A 14128-nucleotide genomic window follows, 5' to 3' on the forward strand; every position below is an offset into this window, starting at 1 on the left:
CGAGCTGGGCCTGGAGGGGGCAGGGGGGGACTGGTGAAGGGTTATGACGTCACGAGCGACCCTCCCATATAAATGGCGTCAGAACAGGACCCCCTTTCCTCTCCAAATAGTGGTGCCGGGACGTCACGGAGGACCCCCAGCCCACCCAAACCCCCGGGGGACTCCCCCCGCTCCGCGTGACGTCACATCAGTGTAATATGACGGCACGAGTGACCCCTACCCATCCCCGCGCGCGCCGTTACGTCACAATGGGGACCCCCCCATTCCTCCCTGTGTATCGGCGCCGTGACGTCACAGGCGACCCCCCAAATCTCGCGGAGGGGCTCCCGCGCTCCGCGTGACGTCACGACACTGCCCCATGACGTCAAGACGGTGACGTCACGGCCGTTACCGGTGCCCCGGCTCGTCGCGCTGCGCCTGCGTCTGGATGGTGGGCGCCATCTTCGCACCGCCACTTCCGGCGCGCTCCCAGCGACGTCACTCCCCGCCGCGCCGCGCGCCGGAAGTGAAGCGGCCCCGGGGACGACAATGGCGGCGCCGCCGCAGCCTGGGCCCGGCCCTGGGCCTCCCCCCGCACCTCCCGCGGGGCCGCCCGGAGCGGGAGCGGGACCCGCAGCGGCGGCAGGAGCGGGGCCGGGCCCCCCCCCAACGGTCGGGGCCGCTCCGGGCCCCGCGCTCCCCGCGCAGGCCGCGCAAGCGCAGCAGGACTTCGAGCCCGTGCAGCGCTTCCGGGTCCTGCTGCCGCAGCTGAAGGAGAGCCTGCAGGTGGGCGGGGCTTAAATAAGGGGCGGGGCGTGGGGGGACGCGATCTGCAGGTGGGCGGTGCCTGAGGGGGCGAGACTTGATGTGAAATGGGGCGTGGTCCGATACCGAGGGGGCGTGGTTTGTGTGGGGAAGGGGCGGGGTTTAGCATTGGGAGGGGGCGTGTCCCCTGAGGGGGCGTGTCCCTCCCTCGGGGGGGGTCTCCCCAGGTTTTGGGGTCCCCCCTTCACCCCCGACCCCCTCAGAGCCTGATGAAGGTGGCGGCGCAAAACCTGGTGCAGAACTGCAGCATCGACAGCGGCCAGTGAGTGACCAGTGCCTCCCAGTACATCCCAGTACCATCCCAGTACCGTCCCAGTACCATCCCAGTACCTCCCAGTCCCCCCCAGTCCCCCCTAGTCCCTCCCAGTGCCCCCCAGTCTGACCAGTTCCCTCAGGAAGAGCGCGGACGGGGCCCTGCAGCGCTTCGACAAGAGCCTGGAGGAGTTTTATGCTCTCTGTGACCAACTGGAGCTGTGCCTGGTGAGAGACCCCCAAAACCACCCAAAAATACCCCCAAACCACCCCAAATTACCACAAAAACAGCCCCAAACTCCCCTTCCTCGTAACTCCCCCAGTTTCCCCCAACCCCCCCAGTAACAATTTGGGGACCCTCCAGTGACCCCCCGGTGTGTCCCCCCAGCCCCACGAGTGCCTCTCCCAGAGCCAAACCCACCCCCCAAACCCCGCATTAACGCCCCCAACCCCCCTCTGTCCCACCTTGGGGACCACCCCCAGATGACCCCCTGTGACCCCCTGGGCCCAAGAGTGACTCTCCCAAAACCTCCCTAAACCCCCCCGAACCCTCCGAAACTCCCCCAGTCTCAGCTCGGGGACCCTCCCAGGGCCCCCCAGGTGACCCCCCCGTGTCCCCCCCAGCGCCTGGCCCACGAGTGCCTCTCCCAGAGCTTCGACAGCGCCAAACACGCCCCCGCCCTGGTCCCGGCGGCCCCCAAGGGCGAGGGGGGGGGTGGTCCCGGGGAGCCCCCCCTGCCCTACACCCAGTACCTGCCCCTCATCAAGGCCCAGATCGGGGGGGCCAAGGACATCCACAACGCCCTCCTCGAGGGGGCCAACAAGATCACGGGCAAGCTGCCCCCCCCGGGGGGGCCCTGAGGGACCGGGCCCCCCGGGGATGCCCCGAAACACGGCTGGGGAGGGGGGCGAGGGGGTTAAAGGGGGTTTTGGGGGTGGGTTGGGCTCTGGGAGAGGCACTCGTGGGGCTGGGGCTGCGGGAGGGGCAGGGGGTTCACCCTGGGGGTCCCCGAGGGGGTCAGGACAGGAGGGCTTTGGGGGGGTTAAGGAGGGGTTTCTGGGGTTTGTGGGGTCTGGCCGGGAGTTGGGTGTGCTACTGGGGGGCCCTGGTGTTGGTTGGGGGTCTGAAGGGGTTGGGGGGGGCTTGAGGGGCTTCAGAGGGATCTTGGACCCCCCCAGAGGGAGTTTTGGGGGGTTAAAGGCAGAAACTGAGGGGGGTCCTGGGAGGTCTGAGTTTGGGAGGGGGTTTGGGGTCTGACCCCTGTTCTGGGGGGGGGGGCTGGTTTTGGGGTTTGACTGGGGGGGTGATTTGGGGGGTCTCCATGGGGGTCCTGGACACCCCCAAGCCCCCCTGGGAGTCTCCAGGGGTGTCGGGGGGGTCTGAGTGTGTCCACGGGGGTCCCAATGATGGGTTTTGGGGAGTGGCCCTCCGGGAAGGGGATAATTGGGGGGATAATGGGTAATTTTGGGATAGACCCCCAAGTTTTGGGGTGAAACTCTTATGTTTTGTTAAATAAATTGATTTTTTTGTGACATTGCTTCCTTTGTGTGCACAGGGGGATCCCAGAGGGTTGGGACGTGTCTGGGGGGGGGCTGTCACGGGGGCGGGGGGCTTTGCTCCGTGACGTCACGGGGCCTATCAGTGACGTCGCGGCCCCGATGATGTCATAAAATCGCGGAAAACGCTCCGCGCTTTTTTTTGGTCCCGCCGCGCCGCCGTCGCGCGAGATCTCGCGAGAGGGAGGGCGGGAAATCTCGCGAGAGGAAGGGGCTGTTAAGGGACGCGGAGGGAGCGCGGGCCCAGCCTGGGAATCGCGGCAGGAACCGCGACAGGGACCGGGAAAGGGACCGGGAGGGACACCGGGAACGGCACCGGGTCACAGACTGACAGCCGGGAGCGGCGCAGGGACAGGAACAGGCCCCGGCGGAGCCAGGCCGGGTCGCGGCCTCAGAGCGAGCGGAGCCTGAGGGTGAGAGGGGGCGGTGGGGGCGGTGGGACCACCCGGGATCCACCGGGATAACCCGGGACACCCCCGAGATAACCCCGGGGTAACCCCAGACCCACCCCGGGACCACCCGGGACCCCCCCGGGACACCCCCAGGTCCCCTTGAAGGATTCGCAGCCGCCCCAGCCCATCCCCGAGACCCCCCCGAACACCCCCGTGACCCCCTCAGGACCACCCCTAGCTCCTCCCAGAACACTCTCTTGACTGCTCCAGGACCCCTCCTCAGCCCTTTTGAAGCCCCCCTAGACCTTCCAGGACCCCCAACCATGTCGGACAGCGACGACAGTAACTTTTCGGAGGACGAGAGCGAGCGGAGCAGCGAGGGCGAGGAGGGCGAGGAGGGCGAGGTGAGGCCAAAGGTTCCGGGTTTTCGGGGGTCTCCTGAGCCCCCCGAGCTCCCCCTGACCCCTCCAAACCCCCCTGACTCCCCCTGAGCCGCCCAGGCCAAGGAGCAGCGAGGGGGAGGAAGGCGAGGTGAGGCCAAAGGCTGGGGGGCTTTGGGGGTCCCCTGACTCCCCCTGAGCCCCCCAACCCCCCCCTCAGGCCGAGGAGCAGCGCGGGGGCAGCGGGAAGGAGGAGGAGGAGGGGGAGGAGGAGGAGGAGGAGGAGGAAGAGGAGGAGGAGTACGACGAGGAGGAGGAGGAGGAGGAAGATGATGATCGGCCCGCCAAGAAACCGCGGCACGGGGGGTTCATCCTGGACGAGGCCGGTGAGGGGGGATCTGGGGGGGCCTTGAGGGGGTTCAGGGGTGGTTTGGGGGGATCAGGAGGGATCTGGGGGGGTTGGGGAGATCTGGGGGCTCCAGGAGGGTTTGGGGGGTCTCTGCCCACCCCACTGACCCCCCTCAACCCCCCCAGATGTGGACGATGAGTACGAGGATGAAGATCAGTGGGAGGACGGAGCTGAGGACATCCTGGAGAAAGGTGAGGGGGGGGGCACCCTGGGGACCCCCCCTGGGACTCCTGGGAACCTTCCCCACCCTGGGGACCCCCCCAGGACCCCTCCCCACCCTGGGGACACCCCTTTCCCCCCCAAATCCCCCTTTCCCCCCCAAATCCCCCTTTCCCCCCCAAATCCCCCTTTCCCTCCCAAATCCCCCTTTCCCTCCCAAATCCCCCTTTCCCCCCCAAATCCCCCTTTCCCTCCCCCAAATCCCTTTTTCTTTCCCAAACCCCCTTTTCCCCCCAAACTCCCCCTTTCCCTGGGGGATCCCATGCCCCCCCCCCAAATGCCCTTTCCCCTCAAACCCCTCTTTTCCCCCCCAGACCCCCCCATTTCCCTGGAGGGTCCCGTGTCCGTCCTCCCCCCACATCCATCCCTCCATCTCATCCGTGCTCGCCTGGGGCTTTTCTGTTGCTTTTTTATCCCCCTTTTACCCCCCAACCCCCTCCCCGACCCCCCCATCAATTCTGACCCCCCCCTCACCCCCCCACCCCAATTTCCCCCCCGTTCCCCCCCCTCACCTGGTTTTGCTGTTTATTTACTTCATTCTCCACCGTCACTTTGTCCCCGGGGCAGAGGAGATCGAAGGTAAGATCCCCCCTCACCTCCCCCTCTGTGTGTCCCCCCCACAAATATGGGGGCCCAAACACCCCCCAGTGCCCCCCCAACCCCTCACGGGGGGGTCCCAATCCCGACCTTCCTCCCCCTCCTCTTCCTCAGCCTCCAACATCGACAACGTGGTGCTGGACGAGGATCGTTCTGGGGCCCGGCGGCTCCAGAACCTCTGGAGGTGACTTTGGACCCCCCCAGGACACCCCCTAAAGTCCCCCTGACCCCCACAGCCCCATTTTTCTCTTTTTTTCTCTCTTTTTCCCTGATTTTCCCTGTTTTTTCCCCCAGGGACCAGCGGGAGGAGGAGTTGGGCGAGTATTACATGAAGAAATACGCCAAGTCCTCGGTGGGGGAGACGTGAGTGACCCCCCAGGGACCCCTCTGGGACCCCCCCAGTTGTCGTGACAGGGAGGGGCCCCCTGACCCCCCCAGCCCCGATTTGCCTGATTTGGGGGGTTTTTCCCCCGTTTTCCAGGGTTTATGGGGGCTCGGATGAGCTGTCGGACGACATCACCCAACAGCAGCTGCTGCCCGGGGTCAAGTGAGTTTGGGGGCAGAAAGGGGGGAATTGGGGCCTGAAAAGGGTTTAACTGGGGGAGAAAGGAGGGAATTGGGTCAGATCCCCCTTTAACGAGGATTAACTGGGGTGAAAAAGGGGGAATTGGGTCACAGTAAAGATTTAATTAGAGGGAAGAAGAGGAAATAGGGTCAGACCTCGTCCCATAATGAGGTTTTGTTGCCCCCTCACAGGGACCCCAATCTCTGGACTGTCAAGTGCAAGGTGGGTGCTGAGCCCCCACTCCAAAACCCAAATCCCCGTTTTTCTGCCCCCAAACCCCCTTTCTGTGCCCAAACCTCCCGGTTTGTGCCCCAAACCCCCTTTCTGCCCCCACCCCAAACCCCTTTTCCCCCCCAACCCCCTCGTTTCCCCCCCATACTCTCCCTTTCTCCCCCCAAACCCCCTCTCTGACCCCCCCTGACCCCCAGATCGGGGAGGAACGAGCCACGGCCGTCGCCCTCATGCGCAAGTTCATCGCGTACCAGTACACGGAGACCGTGAGTGCTGGGGGCACTGGGGGCACTGGGGGGCACTGGGGCCGTGCTGGGGGCACTGGGGCTTTACTGGGGGCACTGGGGGGCACTGGGGCCGTGCTGGGGGCACTGGGGCTTACATGGGGGCACTGGGGGCTGTGCTGGGGCACTGGGGGCACTGGGGGCACTGGGGGTGCACTGGGCACTGGGGCTGTCTGGGGGCACTGGGGGCACTGGGGCTGTGCTGGGGGCACTGGGGGCCTGGGGCTGTACTGGGGGCACTGGGCTGTCTGGGGGCACTGGGGCTACTGGGGGCACTGGGGGCACTGGGGCGGTGCTGGGGGCACTGGGGGGCACTGGGGGCACTGGGGCTTGGTGGGGGCACTGGGGGCACTGGGGGCACTGGGGCTGTGCTGGGGGCACTGGGGGGCACTGGGGCTGTGCTGGGGGCACTGTGATGGTACTGGGGTGGTACTGGGGGCACTGTGATGGTATTGGGGTGGAACTGGAGGTACTGGGGGCACTGTGATGGTATTGGGGTGGAACTGGAGGTACTGGGGGCACTGTGATGGTATTGGGGTGGAACTGGAGGTACTGGGGGCACTGTGATGGTACTGGGGTGGAACTGGAGGTACTGGGGGCACTGTGATGGTACTGGGGTGGAACTGGAGGTACTGGGGGCACTGTGGTGGTATTGGGGTGGAACTGGAGGTACTGGGGGCACTGTGATGGTATTGGGGTGGAACTGGGGGCACTGTCAGTGACCCCCTGCACCCCCCCACCGCAGCCCCTGCAGATCAAGGCCGTGGTGGCCCCGGAGCACGTCAGGGGGTACCTGTACGTGGAGGCCTACAAGCAGACCCACGTGAAACAGGCCATCGAGGGCGTGGGCAACCTGCGCCTGGGCTACTGGAACCAGCAGATGGTGCCCATCAAGGAGATGACCGACGTGCTCAAGGTGGTCAAGGAGGTCACCAACCTCAAACCCAAGGCCTGGGTCCGGCTCAAGAGGGGCATCTACAAGGATGACATCGCCCAGGTGAGCGGGGGACACGCCTGGGGGGCACCTGGGGCTCACCTGGGTTACCTGGGGCTCACCTGGGCATTCCTATCCCCCCCCCAGGTGGATTACGTGGAGCCAAGCCAGAACCAGATCTCCCTCAAGATGATCCCCAGGATCGACTTCGACCGCATCAAAGCCCGGATGAGCCTGGTGGGTGAGGGGGGACACCCCTGGGGCAGGGGAGGGGTCCCAGATGTGTGGGTCCACCTTGATGGGTGGATCCCTGGGGGGGAGTGGATCCCTGGGGGTGATCCCTGGGGTGAGTGGATCCCCATGGGTGGACCCCCGAGGGTGAGTGGATCCCCGTGGGTGGATCCCTGGCGTGAGTGGCTCCCCGTGGGTGGATCCCTGGAGTGAGTGGATCCCCGTGGGTGGATCCCTGGCGTGAGTGGCTCCCCATGGGTGGACCCCCGAGGGTGAGTGGCTCCCCGTGGGTGGCTCCCCGTGGGTGGCTCCCCGTGGGTGGATCCCCGTGGGTGGATCCCTGGCGTGAGTGGATCCCCGTGGGTGGACACCCGAGGGTGAGTGGCTCCCCGTGGGTGGATCCCTGGGGTGAGTGGCTCCCCGTGGGTGGATCCCCGTGGGTGGATCCCCGTGGGTGGATCCCTGGAGTGAGTGGATCCCGGTGAGTGGATCCCTGGGGTGAGTGGCTCCCCGTGGGTGGACCCCGAGGGTGAGTGGCTCCCTCTCCTCCCGTCCCCCCCCGCAGAAGGACTGGTTTGCCAAACGCAAGAAGTTCAAGCGGCCGCCCCAGAGACTCTTCGACGCCGAGAAAATCCGGTACCGCCCCCCGGGATCCTTCCTGGGATCCCCCCCGTGGGATCCCCCCTGGGAGCCACCCCCTGGGCTCACCCTGGGCTCACCTGGGGGTCCCGCAGGTCCCTGGGGGGGGACGTGGCCTCCGACGGCGACTTCCTGATCTTCGAGGGCAACCGGTACAGCAGGAAGGGCTTCCTGTTCAAGAGCTTCGCCATGTCGGCCGTGGTGAGACCCAGAACCCCCCTTTTTGAACCCAGAATACTCCCGAGGGAACCCCAAATGCACGGCTTGAGCCCAAACTCCCCAAACCCCCCAGATCACGGAGGGGGTGAAGCCCACCCTGTCCGAGCTGGAGAAGTTCGAGGACCAGCCCGAGGGCATCGACCTGGAGGTGGTGACTGAGAGCACAGGTAGGGGGTCCCCAGCCCCCAAAGACCCCTCCAAGCGCCCTCCCCAGACCCCAAATCCCCCCAAACCCCTCTCCCCAGACCCCAAATCCCCCCAAACCCCTCTCCCCAGACCCCAAATCCCCCCAAACCCCTCTCCCCAGCACCCCCAACCCCAAACTCCCCCTGTCCCCTGGGCAGCACAACTTCCAGCCTGACGTTGAGGGGTGTGAGGGGGAGCTGAGCCACCTCCAGCAGCCCCCCGAAATCCCCCCAGATGCCCCAGGCCCCAAATCCCATTTCTCTCCCAGGGAAGGAGCGGGAGCACAACTTCCAGCCTGGGGACAACGTGGAGGTGTGCGAGGGGGAGCTCATCAACCTGCAGGGCAAGATCCTGAGCGTGGACGGCAACAAAATCACCATCATGCCCAAGCACGAGGACCTCAAGGTCTGGAGACCCCAAAACCCCCTGAAAGGCTCTGCCCTGTCCCCAAAACCCCTTTTGCCAGCCCTGACAGGGGTGTCTCCTCCAGGACATGTTGGAGTTCCCGGCCCAGGAGCTCAGGAAGTATTTTCGGATGGGCGACCACGTGAAGGTGATCGCGGGGAGGTTCGAGGGCGACACGGGGCTGATCGTGAGGGTGGAGGAGAACTTCGTCATCCTCTTCTCCGACCTCACCATGCACGAGGTGAGTTCGGGGCAAAAAACGTGGGAAATGGGGTCGGGGAGCATTTGGGGTGAAAAACAAGGGCTTTGGGGTCAGTTTGGGGTTCGGGGTCGTTTGGGGTGGATCCCGGGGGTTTGGGGTGAAATCGAGGGGCTTGTGTCAGTCCCGCTTTGGGGTCGGTCCCGGGGGTTTTGGGGTGAACGGCAGGGATTTTGCGTCAGTCCTGTTTTGGGGTGAATCCCGAGGATTTTGGGTGTGTTCCCCCCCAGCTGAAGGTGCTGCCCCGGGACCTGCAGCTCTGCTCCGAGACGGCGTCGGGGGTGGACGTGGGGGGGCAGCACGAGTGGGGGGAGCTGGTGCAGCTGGACCCCCAAACCGTGGGGGTGATCGTGAGGCTCGAGAGGGAAACCTTCCAGGTGAGACCCCCCAAAATGTGGGGGTGCCACGGTCCCCTTCCAGGTGAGACCCCCCAAAATGTGGGGGTGCCACGGTCCCCTTCCAGGTGAGACCCCCCAAAATGTGGGGGTGCCACAGTCCCCTTCCAGGTGAGACCCCCCAAAATGTGGGGGTGCCACGGTCACCTTCCAGGTGAGACCCCCCAAAATAAGGATGGGGGGGATCCCCAAGCTCTGCCCTGTCCAGGGCTGTGCCCCCCACCCCAGGGCGGTCCCCACCACCCCAGGGGGGTCCCCCTGACCCCGGGGGGGGTCCCCAGTTTTTTGGCCAAGACCCCCCAGACGTGCCCCCCACGTGTAGGGGAAGGCGGTCACAGACCAGCACCGTGTCAGTGTTTTGGGGGGTCCCTGAGCTCTGCCCTGTCCCAGGGCTGTGCCCCCCGCCCCCAGGGGGGCCCCCCACTTTAGGGAAGCCCCCCCTTGACCCCCGTGGCCCCCCAGGTGCTGAACATGTACGGGAAGGTGGTGACGGTGCGGCACCAGGCCGTCACCAGGAAGAAGGACAATCGCTTCGCCGTCGCCCTGGACTCGGAGCAGAACAACATCCACGTCAAGGACATCGTCAAAGTCATCGACGGCCCCCACTCCGTGCGTCCTGGGGGGGCCCCGGGGGGCTCCTTGGGGTGTTTGGGGGGGGCCCCGGCTCTGTCTGTGTCTCTGGGAACGTCCCCGAGTTCTCTCCCTTGGTTTGGAGTTTGCTCCCTGCTCTGGGATTTACCCTCCCTTTTTGGGTTCCCTCATTTTTGGGGGTTCCACCTCCCCTTTTTGGGGTTTCACCTTTGCTTTTTAGGTTCCCCCCCCTTGTTTTGGGGTTCCCTCCCTTGTTTTGGGGTTCCCTCCCTTGTTTTGGGTTTCTCTCGCCCTATTTTTGCTTTCACGCCCGCCTTTTCACTTCTCACTCCTCTTATTTTGGGCTTTCACCCCCTTTTTGAGTTTTACCCCCTTTTCTGTCTCTCACCCCCCTCATTTTGGGGTCTTGCCCCACTTTTCCCCCCCCAGGGCCGCGAGGGCGAGATCCGACACCTTTTCCGCGGCTTCGCGTTCCTGCACTGCAAGAAGCTGGTGGAGAACGGGGGGATGTTCGTGTGCAAGACCCGCCACCTGGTGCTGGCCGGGGGCTCCAAGGTCTGTAGGACCCCTCAGGACCCCCAGTTTTCCCGATTTTGCCCGTTTTCCCTCCTCCTCACCCCGTTTTCCCCGCCCGCAGCCCCGGGACGTCACCAACTTCACGGTGTGCGGCTTCGCCCCCATGTCCCCCCGCATCAGCAGCCCGATGCACCCCAGCGGGGCTGGTGAGTCCGGGGGCGCTCCCGGGGGTCTTTGGGGACCCCCCGAGCCCCCCCTGAGCCCCCCTGTGCCCCCCAGGCCAGCGGGGGGGCTTTGGGGCCGGCGGGATGAGCCGCGGGCGGGGCCGGCGCGACAACGACCTCATCGGGCAGACGGTGCGGATCTCACAGGGACCCTACAAAGGTGGGTGTGGGACCCCCCCACGGCCCCCCCAGAGCCCCCCGGGACCCGCCCTGACCCCCCCGCGCCCCCCCAGGGTACATCGGGGTGGTGAAGGACGCCACGGAGTCCACGGCGCGCGTGGAGCTGCACTCGACCTGCCAGACCATCTCCGTGGACAGGCAGCGCCTCACCACCGTGTGAGTGGGGAGACCCCCAGAGACCCCTGCAGGGGAGGGGAGAGCCCCCCGAGGGGTGGGAACATCCCCAGAGACCCCCCTGTGGGTTGGGGTGACCCCCCCATGGGCCGAGAGGGTCCTTGGAGACCCCTCGGTGGGTTGGGGTGGTCCTGGGAGACCCCTCGGTGGGTCAGTGGGGGCCCTTGGAGACCCCTCAGTGAATCGGGGTGACTCCTGGGCCACATGGGGGGCTCTGTCAGGGCTTTGACCCCCCTTTCCCCCCCAGGGGGTCCCGGCGCCCCGGGGGGCTCACGTCGGCCTACGGGAGGACCCCCATGTACGGCTCCCAGACCCCCATGTACGGCTCGGGGTCCAGGACCCCCATGTACGGCTCCCAGACCCCCCTGCACGACGGTGAGTGGGGTGGGGGGGCCTGGGGGGGCACTGGGGGGCTCGGGGGGGGTTGGAAGGGACTGGGGGGGCTCTGGGGATTGGGGGGACCCTGGGAGTTGAGGGGGGCACTGGGGGGACCCTGGGACTGGGGGGACTCTGGGAGTTGAGGGGGGCACTGGGGGGACCCTGGGACTGGGGGGACTCTGGGAGTTGAGGGGGGCACAGCAGGGGAGCTCTGGGACCACTGGGGAGGCTCTGGGGGGGCTTGGAGGGGGCTCTGGAGGGACCCTGGGAATGGGGGGGCTCTGGGGGATCCCCCCAGCCGGGGAAAGGGCCTGTGGGGGTGACAGCGTTTTTGGGGTTGCCCCCCAGGGAGCCGCACCCCCCACTACGGGTCACAGACCCCCCTGCACGACGGGAGCAGGACCCCGGCCCAGAGTGGGGCCTGGGACCCCAACAATCCCAACACCCCCTCGAGGTAAGACCCCTGCCCCAAAATAACCCAAAACAGCCCCAACACCTCTTTGAGGTGAGACCCCCTACCCCAAACCCCCCCCACAGCCCCCCAGAAACCCCAAACCTCTTCTAGATGGAACCCCCCCCAGTTTCCCTTCATTGGGGTCCCTTTCACCAAACCCCCCGTTTCGTGTCTCCCCCTCCCCAAATCCTCCTGTCTTGTGTCTTCCCCTTTTTGGGGGGGTCCCATTTGTGTCTGTCCCTCTCTGGGGGTCCCATTTGTGTCTCCCCCCTCTCTGGGGGTCCCATTTGGGCCCCCCCTCTGACGTTGCCCCCCCAGGGCCGACGAGGACTTCGAGTACGGCTTCGAGGACGAGCCCACCCCGTCCCCCCAGGGCTATGGGGGGACCCCCAACCCGCAGACCCCCGGGTACCCCGACCCCGCCTCCCCCCAGGTCACGCAGCCCTACAACCCCCAGACCCCCGGGACCCCCGCCATGTGAGTGACAAACGGGGGGGACACCCCAAGTCACGGCCCTACAACCCCCAGACCCCCGGGACCCCCAAATGGGGGGGACCCCAAATCTGGGGTGGGGGGGAACACTGAAATCTGGGGGGGTGGAGGGACCCCAAAATGTCACTCTGGGGGGAAAATGGGCTTCTGGGGGACCCCAAAATGCTTTTGGGGGGGTGGGGGGACCCCAGAGTGCTGCAAGGGGGGGGCGGGGGGACCCCAAAATCTGAGAGGGGGCAAGGGGGGGCTGTGCTCTTGGTGGGGGGAGTCCCCAAAATGTCACTGTGGGGGGAAAATGGGCTTCTGGGGGACCCCAAAACATGGTTGGGGGGGTGGCTCCTGCGGGCCCCCAAAACGTGGCTCTGGGGGGAACCCCTGCCCCCCAAACACCCCCGGGTGTGACCCCCCCATTTCCCCCCAGGTACAACACGGAGCAGTTCTCGCCCTACGCCGTCCCCTCCCCACAGGGCTCCTACCAGCCCAGCCCCTCCCCCCAGAGCTACCACCAGGTGGCCCCGAGCCCGGTGGGCTACCAGAACACCCACTCGCCGGCCAGCTACCACCCCACGCCCTCCCCCATGGCCTACCAGGTAACCCGGGACCCCCGGACCTCCCTGAGCCCCCCAAACCCGACCCTGAACCCCCCTGAGCCCCCCCAGACCCACTGGGCTACCAGAACACCCACTGGGCTACCAGAACACCCACTCGCCGGCCAGCTACCACCCCACGCCCTCCCCCATGGCCCACCAGGTAACCCGGGACCCCCGGACCTCCCTGAGCCCCCCAGACCCACTGGGCTACCAGAACAGCCACTTGCTGGCCATGTTCCCCTCGTGGCCTACCACGTACCCCCAGACCCCCCAGGACCCCTAAACCGCCCCTAAGACCCTCCCCCAGGGTCCTCCAAACCCCAAAACAGACCCCCCCCAAACCCCTTGTGGCCCCCCCAAACCCCTTGTGGCCCCCCTACACCCCCTCGTAGCCCCTCTACGCTCCCCCAAACCCCTTCCAACCCCCCTCCCCGCCTCCTGCCCCCCCTTTAACCACCCCCCTGTGCCCCCCCAGGCCAGCCCGAGCCCCAGCCCGGTGGGCTACAGCCCGATGACCCCCGGGGCGCCCTCCCCGGGGGGCTACAACCCCCACACCCCCGGCTCGGGCATCGAGCCCAGCGCGGGCGACTGGGTGACCACCGACATCCAGGTCAAGGTCCGGGACTCCTACCTGGACTCGCAGGCCGTGGGACAGACCGGGGTCATCCGCAGCGTCACGGTGAGACCCCCACCCGGGGGGCTTCTTTTGGCTCGGGGGGGGTCGGGGGGGGCCGGGATTTGGGGTCTGGGGGGTCTGTCCTGGACTCACAGGCCGTGGGACAGAGCCCGGCTCAGTCAGAGTGTCCCGGTGAGACCCCTGCCCTGGGGGGCTCGGGGGGGGTTTGTGGGGGCTCTGGGGGGTCTGTGGGGGCTCCGGGGGTTTGTTTTGGGGTCTCAGCCCCCCCGTTTGCCCCCCCAGGGCGGGCTGTGCTCCGTGTACCTGAAGGACAGCGAGAAGGTGGTCTCCGTGTCCAGCGAACACCTGGAGCCCGTCACCCCCACCAAGAGCAACAAGGTGAGACCCCCACCCCCTCAGGGACCCCCAGACCCCCTGAGGGCCCCCCCTAAACCCTCCCCGGACCCTCCCCAGGTGAAGGTGATCCTGGGGGAGGACCGGGAGGCCACGGGGATCCTGCTGAGCATCGACGGCGAGGACGGGATCGTGCGGATGGACCTGGAGGAGCAGCTCAAGATCCTCAACCTGCGCTTCCTGGGGAAGCTGCTCGAGGCCTGAGAGACCCCCGGGACCCCCCCAAGACACCTCCCCTCCCCTTTTCTGGCCGTTTTCTCCCTTTTCTGGCCATTTCCCCCCCTTTTCTGGCTGTTTTTCCCCCTTTTTTGGCTATTTTTCTCCATTTTATTCATCTTTTCCTCTCATTTTCTTCCTCTTTTCCCCTTTTCTCCCCCGCCTCCCCCATTTTTCCCCCCATCTCATTTTCTCTCCCCCCCCCTCCCTGTTTTTCACCTCCCCCATCTCGTTGTAACCAGGTTTTGGTGTCAAATAAAGGTCTGGGGGTGCAGCCTCTCCTTCCCCCAATTCTGTGAGGGTTTGAGGGTCCCAGAGGGCTTTG

At 66.2% G+C, this 14128-nt stretch overlaps 2 protein-coding genes across 6 annotated transcripts; both read left to right on the forward strand.

Moving 5' to 3' along the window:
- Positions 1 to 513: 513 nt before the first annotated feature.
- On the forward strand, positions 514 to 1994 carry MED29 (mediator complex subunit 29). The gene is made up of 4 exons (XM_027748235.2): positions 514 to 765; positions 1008 to 1066; positions 1200 to 1284; positions 1681 to 1994. The coding sequence occupies exons 1-4, from the start codon at positions 529 to 531 to the stop codon at positions 1915 to 1917; spliced, it is 618 nt and encodes a 205-aa protein (XP_027604036.1). The 5' UTR covers positions 514 to 528; the 3' UTR covers positions 1918 to 1994.
- An 832-nt stretch (positions 1995 to 2826) lies between these two features.
- Positions 2827 to 13865, forward strand: SUPT5H (SPT5 homolog, DSIF elongation factor subunit). 5 transcript variants are annotated; one of them, XM_039389585.1, is made up of 30 exons: positions 2827 to 3026; positions 3232 to 3409; positions 3606 to 3771; positions 3920 to 3985; positions 4581 to 4592; positions 4725 to 4794; positions 4905 to 4973; positions 5092 to 5157; positions 5367 to 5397; positions 5604 to 5672; positions 6436 to 6687; positions 6772 to 6861; positions 7421 to 7491; positions 7590 to 7695; positions 7787 to 7880; positions 8168 to 8304; positions 8390 to 8545; positions 8794 to 8940; positions 9421 to 9567; positions 9979 to 10104; positions 10187 to 10271; positions 10345 to 10449; positions 10523 to 10625; positions 10891 to 11018; positions 11370 to 11475; positions 11794 to 11952; positions 12389 to 12557; positions 13033 to 13236; positions 13477 to 13572; positions 13648 to 13865. In XM_039389585.1, exons 2-30 carry the CDS (start codon positions 3329 to 3331, stop codon positions 13789 to 13791), a joined length of 3255 nt encoding a protein of 1084 aa, XP_039245519.1. In that variant the 5' UTR covers positions 2827 to 3026; positions 3232 to 3328; the 3' UTR covers positions 13792 to 13865. The 5 variants fall into 5 exon arrangements, with proteins under 5 accessions (XP_039245519.1, XP_039245516.1, XP_027604033.1 ...); XM_039389582.1 differs by having other exon boundaries at positions 3254 to 3409; XM_027748232.2 differs by having other exon boundaries at positions 3276 to 3409.
- Positions 13866 to 14128: the final 263 nt, after the last annotated feature.

Source organism: Pipra filicauda, unplaced genomic scaffold (genome assembly GCF_003945595.2).
Source record: "Pipra filicauda isolate LSUMZ 115617 unplaced genomic scaffold, ASM394559v2 scaffold1267_size38773_pilon, whole genome shotgun sequence".
Taxonomy (NCBI): Eukaryota; Metazoa; Chordata; class Aves; order Passeriformes; family Pipridae; genus Pipra; species Pipra filicauda.

What these genes read in the sequence shown, in the direction of transcription:
- MED29 (XM_027748235.2), top strand. Translation starts at nt 529, where the DNA reads ATGGCGGCGCCGCCGCAGCCTGGGCCCGGCCCTGGGCCTCCCCCCGCA. An exon ending in AGCTGAAGGAGAGCCTGCAG is followed by an intron (nt 766 to 1,007) that starts GTGGGCGGGGCT and finishes CGACCCCCTCAG; the next exon opens with AGCCTGATGAAGGTGGCGGC. An exon ending in TGCAGCATCGACAGCGGCCA is followed by an intron (nt 1,067 to 1,199) that starts GTGAGTGACCAG and finishes CAGTTCCCTCAG; the next exon opens with GAAGAGCGCGGACGGGGCCC.
- SUPT5H (XM_039389585.1), top strand. Translation starts at nt 3,329, where the DNA reads ATGTCGGACAGCGACGACAGTAACTTTTCGGAGGACGAGAGCGAGCGG. An exon ending in ACAAGGATGACATCGCCCAG is followed by an intron (nt 6,688 to 6,771) that starts GTGAGCGGGGGA and finishes TCCCCCCCCCAG; the next exon opens with GTGGATTACGTGGAGCCAAG. An exon ending in TTCGACGCCGAGAAAATCCG is followed by an intron (nt 7,492 to 7,589) that starts GTACCGCCCCCC and finishes GGGGTCCCGCAG; the next exon opens with GTCCCTGGGGGGGGACGTGG.